We start from the raw sequence: 6091 nt of genomic DNA, 5'->3' as shown, positions 1-6091 counted from the left end.
TCCCCGTCTGGCGATTGTCCCGCAGTGTCCATCCAACCGTTGTCGTAGCGTCTACACGGTATCGCCAATATGCCATACCCCGAGGCATCCTTGCCTGCAGCGTATGAGACAGACAACATTTGCCGAGTCACATGAGTGATAGAACGCTCCCATTTCACCGGGTGACGGTTGAAAGTCGCGTTTTGGGGGGTGGGGATGGAACCGGGCGGGTGCCGTTGAGCATGCGCAGAATGGGCGGGACGCTCCTTCCGGTTGTGAGCATGCGCAGTTGCCCTGGCCTGCGATCGGTTTTCGGATTTCCCGGGGAGTTGGTCCAGTGCTGTGAGGTTTTCTGTCAATGTGAGCTCTCTGACCTCCTTCTAGATCGATAGGTCAGCAGCAGGGAAGCCTTAAAGGGCCGGGGCGATGAATAGTAAATTGGTTCCCCTTCACCGGTTGCAGCGTTCATGGAACCTCGGTCAGAGAGTGTAAAACAGAATGTTCTGGAAAGGCATAGCGGGAATATCAGGGGGTTTTGGAGTGGGGCGGGGACAAAACTGATTCATCTTTCAGCTTTTTATTCTTTCATTCCACGTGACCTTCAGTATATACTTCCCATTCCTAATTTTCAGTGAGGAAACCGGTGAGCTGATGTAGTCCATATGCTGTAGGTATGCACGTATAATGTTAGGGGGTTTCCAGGAATCTGACCCAGGGATTGTAATAGGTGTTTATCGGTGCTGACACAATGAGAATCTTCCCGTGTTGTAAAATTTCTAAGACTGTGGACTGTGAAGTAGGGTGTTTCAGAACTCTTAACAGTTTCTGTTTCTACAAAGGGAGAGCTTTCGAAAGTTTAAATGTTACATTTTGATGATCTCGGGATATTTCAAGCACTTTAACTAATCCGGCACCTTGTTTTTTAAAAAAAATGAAAAATGCTGGAAATAAACAGTCTCTGTGGAGAGAAACGTGATGCTTCATTTGTTTTTGGACATACTGTCAATGTTGTAAGGTAGGAAATCCAGCAGACAATTTGTGCACACACGTGTTATCACATGCCAATCTGACAATGACCAGATGGTATGAAAACAGGCTGTTAATCTGAGGGATAAACTTTGGTGAAGACAGTGATGAATAATTTTCCTGTTATTCAAAATAGTACAATTGGGTTACCTACGTCCACCTGATGATGCAGATTGTAACTTTGTTGAAGTGGCAGCTGCAGCTGCATCCACTTTCCCCAACGAGTGGGGACAACATTCCTTGCCTGGTTAATAAGGCTGTATCTTTATTTCTACTTGGATTTAAACTGGAGTTACGTGGGTCAACTGCTTGGCAGGCAACTATGCTCACTGATACTGTGTTCAGTGCTCAAGTCTTTGGAAAGGATTTTGAGGCCATAATTGCCTCAAGGGGCAAAGAATATGTATTACTTGTAAGGAAAAAAAGTCTGGTGCTGGAAGACTGACTTATGAAGCCAAAGTGTGTTTTTTTTCTCTGCTAATTTCTATGGCATTGTTTTTTGCAATCTGCAAGAGTACAATGTCAAATTTGGAGCATGCAAACTCTGTTTTATGGAGCTCTAATTATATTAGTCATTATGAATAAATGATGAGTAAAATGCAACTGAGTTAGAAATGTTATGACCTTTTTGGAAATGCCTTCATTTGACTTTTTTATCTTTTCTCTTCAATTTAGATAAAGCCTCAGTGTGATGATTCTAGAATCTGTGTTCTTGAATTAATCAGAAACTGAATCAATCTGAGAGGATACTTATGGCAGCAGAAAGTATTATACGGTCCAAACAGACTACAGAAACTGTTCATGGAATCCTGACTGAGGTTGTGTGCACAGTGTTCAGTGATTACGTCTTTGTGGTGGTTACGCAGTATGGCAAAATGGGAACATTGATCTCTGTTGTGCCACATTGTGTGTCAAATCAGATCAGCAAGCCCACATTTAGCACAAAGATCCTGATGGGAAAGGATGAGGTAAGATTAAGGACAGACTTTCTAAGATGAACTCTAGATTAATATCAGCCTTTTCTGTGAAATTGTTGAGATTGAAATTGAGAATAGGGATTTTGGGGTTTTTCAAATATTCCTAAAGTTGTCGTAGTATTGTTTTCTGCTTACAAGAAAGGAACAGTTTATTTTTTAAAAAGCGAAGAAGAAGATTGCAATGATGATACCAGAACTGTGAGCAATCAGGAAAGATTGGACAGCTTGGCAAGGATGAGGGGTGACCAAATTAAGACCTTTGAGAATGATTTGATAGGATAGACATCAAGGATGTTTCCATTTATAGTGGAAACAAAAAAAAGGCCATAAATAACATTTTCTCTAATTCACGCATGTGCACGACTGCATGGTGTTCATGAAGATGCCACTCAGTTGGCTCACAATTTAGGGCTTTAAGATGCTGTGTGTAATTGCACAAAAATAAAGGTACTGTGTATTGAAATTAAGCACTGTCAACACAAAAAAAATTGATTAAATTTAAAGCCATAAACATAAATTTAGTTCCCAATAAATTCAGAAGGATTTTCTTTATCCTGGGAATGATTGAGGTGAAAGGCATTTAAGGGGAGGCAAGATAAACATACCAGGGAAGAAGAAATAGAAAGATCTGCTTACGATTAATGAAAAAGTGGAAAAAGGCACGTGGAGCAAAAACAATGATACAGACCATTTGATCAACTGCCATAACAGACACTGCTTATCTGTATTCACTATTTGCTATGTTTGTTATTCCTGTGGTTAGTTTAGAACCTGTTAACGTAGCAATATAACTTCAGGTTTTTTTCTTGACAAGTAATCAGTCTTGTTCATCTTACCTGGAAAGACATTTACTGAGATAAAATTAATTAAAAAATGCTGTGGGATTTAGGCAGGAACTTTGTAGTCAATATTATGGACTGTGCAAGCAGCCAGAACTACCTGTTGGTACCCTCTTTTGGGATTTGTGGAGTTTAATAATGAGGAAGTGTTGTTACAACTGTAAAGATGTTGGTGAGGCTGCATATGGAGTTTTGTGTACAATTTTGGTCCTTGTATTTAAGGAAAGATATTCTAGATCCTTGCAGAATAAGAAGAAACTTGTTTAAACCTGAGTTGAAAAGGTTTGCGATGAAAGGTTTGAGATAAACCTGAGATGAAAATATTCTTGTTTTTTGAGAATTCTGTATCCCAGAGTTGCGAAGGCTAGATCACTGAAAGTCGTTGAAGAGAAGGTAGATTTTTGAAATACAAGGGAGTTGAGCACTAGAAGGAGCTAGCACAAAAGAGGAGTTGAGGCTTGGGAAGATCAGCTATGATCTTGTAGATGGCTTTGGGGTTGAATGTCCCACTCTTATTTCTTATGTCCCTACATTTCTCAATGGTATTTTTGTTTCAAATACATCTCAAACTAATTCTGCCCTAATGTGAAATGATGCTGAAGTAACAAAGTGAAAATACTGGAAATCTACAGTGAGAAAAGGGAGCTTAACTTTTTAGGTGTTCTAATCCTTTAGCAATACCAGAAGGCAGTTGAGCTATTTAACCACACATCAGGGGATTAAATCTGTGGCTTGATATCAGCACCACTTAAGAAGTTAGCTCAATTGGTTAATGTTTTCTTGCCTAGTAATGAATACAACTGGATAAAACATTAGCTGAGATAATTACTCAAATATGCTTGGGCTTTTAGTCAATGTGTAGAGACTAAAGGCATGAGAATAACCTTAATGTTGTAGATCATTTTTAAAGAAATTTGAGCCATTTTCAGGTTCTTTTATTGGGCTTTCAGGTTGTAATCTCTCTCCCTTTCAATATCACATTGTTTTTGCAGTGCTGTGATGCAACACACTGGTTTCCAATTGTGATAGATAATTGCTTAGTAGGTTTGTACTTAAATATGATTTAACTGAGAGACAACACCCTTCAATTTACAATCACTAGGATTAGGATGAAGGAACCAACTTGATTTCTTTTTTAAAAAAGACACCAATTCATACAACATGAGGGTGTTGACTGGTAGTCTCATTAGTGGTTTAGCAGAAACTGTCACTTGTAGTTGTTAGACCAGGCAAGTTGGCTCTGGATGCAGTAAAGATTGGGATTCAACATGACCTTTTTTCTTTACCCCCAATGAAAAAAGTACAAAGTATATGCAAATTCCTTTTGCCAACATAAAACAAAGTCTTGTATTAATGTGTAACTCAAGAACTTCAAGAAGGCAGCTCACCACCACCTTCTCGAGGGCAACTAGGAGCAGGCAATAAATGCTGGCCAGTCAGCGACACCAAAATCCCACGAGTTTTTTTTTTAAAAAAACTTGGCATGTAATGCATCACACTGAGTCTGACTGATAAATTGATTTTTCTGGTGTAATTCTTGGCGTAGTCCAGATTTGTTAATGTTATCCAATAGCAGAATCGCACCTAATGTTGAACATGGTGTTCTGAGGCTTGCCAGCATGGGCTGGTCAAATGTGATTGGTAGCTGCCTGCTGTTTGATACAGTCTGCCAGTCATTGGGACATTAAGTTTGTGTACCTGGCATCGTACTGGCACTGAAACTTGTTTATAACATTACTTATTTGTGTGGCAGACAAAATGCAGCATCCTGTAAGTGAAGTAAGCTACAAGTGAGTTTACTGCAAAGTAGAAGTGTAAGATAACTAGCTTCATCAACTGTTTACATTTGAGACATCTCCACCTTCCAGAATAATCTGCAGTAAGAGTGGACACCATTCAGGGCTAAAAGTGGTGTTGTGAAGAGGCTCTTTTGTGATAAGTTGAAATGATTTCATCAGCATGGCACTGTCGTGATAACTTGATGCTCTGATAAGCTATATCAAAACTAACAGTGAGCTGATGCCTAGTGCTCATTTCAAGAGGTTTCCAATAAAGATTGATCTTATAGCATGTGGAACTGTAGGAGTCCCAATACGTACATACCAATGGTAGTCCAACCAATTAGCACCCTCTTCTCATGCTGTATAAATAGAATCTCTTCAGTTCACTGCTTTTTGCACTAGTCCAGATGACATTATTATCCTGGTGAATACAAGGTGAAAAGCTTTGACTATGTTTCTTATTAGCACTGGTTGTATTCTGATTGTCTAATCAGCTATTCAGGAACTTCAACCATATACTGTGACCTTGAGTATTACCATTTATGTATCTTATCAGGGCACTCGACTATCTTCCTTCTCATCAGTTGTCTTCCACTTTCTCAATTGAATGTTTGTCCTATTTATTTCAGCTTTAAATTGTATGTTGCTAAGTGTTCACATTATTGTTCTGTAAATACTTACAATACTTTTATTGTCTCTTTCTTTACAGCCTCTAATCCATGTTTATGCAAAGCACCTTGTGACTTTTGTGTCTGAGGAGTCTGGGAACAAACCAGTGCTACTTGCCTTGGCCCTCAAAAATGCAAACGTGGAGAGTATTAAATCTATCAAAAAATTGATTCAGAGTTGCCGACTCTGGTGAAACTTACTAGTTAGCAGGGTTGAGACTAACTAATGTTTGCAAAATCCACTGTGACTTCTCCATTCATGGGCAAAAATGTCACAACACACTTTAACTTGAGTGCAAATGTTACTGAATGGAAATAAGAGTAGCTGTACTGTGTATATTTGATGCACAGCCATTGAACTGGAAAGCTAGCATTTGTACTTAATTGAGGAACATCATTGCAACATATTTTAAGACTGCACATAGTCCCAAGGCAATAGATACCTGATGTTAATTTCCAATTATAAGTCTTAATTGAAAGTAAATTGGGACACTGGTATAGGAAGAATGGCTGACTAGACTTTACGTTCTGCTCTTGAATGTACAGAGGCAAACAATTAATGGAACATTTGGAAATGTATTGGAATAAAAGTTTTTTTTCATGAAAAGGATTCGTTGTTGGTCAGTGACCATGGTTTTAGACAGCTGTTTGTGATTTACAATCTGCAGTGTTTAATTTCTTGTTTAGTTGTTTCCTGATCTGGGACTATTGCCACTTCAAAGGCTGCAAGAAGCTCTTAGTCTGGATCAAAAGCAGTGCTCTCTTCCCCCTTTAAAATGGCCAGGGGTTCAAGTTCCTAAGGGTGTGTGTGAATAATCTCA

At 39.0% G+C, this 6091-nt stretch overlaps 1 protein-coding gene across 9 annotated transcripts; it reads left to right on the top strand.

The window, feature by feature from the left end:
* Positions 1-202: 202 nt before the first annotated feature.
* psmg3 (proteasome (prosome, macropain) assembly chaperone 3) lies at positions 203-5880 on the top strand. 9 transcript variants are annotated; one of them, XM_020526539.2, is made up of 3 exons: positions 203-371; positions 1681-1973; positions 5312-5880. In XM_020526539.2, exons 2-3 carry the CDS (start codon positions 1758-1760, stop codon positions 5462-5464), a joined length of 369 nt encoding a protein of 122 aa, XP_020382128.1. In that variant the 5' UTR covers positions 203-371; positions 1681-1757; the 3' UTR covers positions 5465-5880. The 9 variants fall into 9 exon arrangements, with proteins under 9 accessions (XP_020382128.1, XP_048465876.1, XP_048465870.1 ...); XM_048609919.1 differs by having other exon boundaries at positions 203-457; XM_048609913.1 differs by having other exon boundaries at positions 205-339.
* Positions 5881-6091: the final 211 nt, after the last annotated feature.

This window comes from Rhincodon typus, chromosome 21 (assembly GCF_021869965.1).
Source record: "Rhincodon typus isolate 14 chromosome 21, sRhiTyp1.1, whole genome shotgun sequence".
NCBI classification, from domain to species: Eukaryota; Metazoa; Chordata; class Chondrichthyes; order Orectolobiformes; family Rhincodontidae; genus Rhincodon; species Rhincodon typus.
The sequence above is the reverse complement of the archived record's forward strand: the minus strand, read 5'-3'. Positions and strand labels throughout refer to the sequence as shown.

Excerpts from the sequence above, each read along its gene's own strand:
- psmg3 (XM_020526539.2), top strand. The coding sequence starts at position 1,758 with ATGGCAGCAGAAAGTATTATACGGTCCAAACAGACTACAGAAACTGTT. Across the intron at positions 1,974-5,311 it reads TCCTGATGGGAAAGGATGAG|CCTCTAATCCATGTTTATGC; the intron begins GTAAGATTAAGG and ends CTTTCTTTACAG.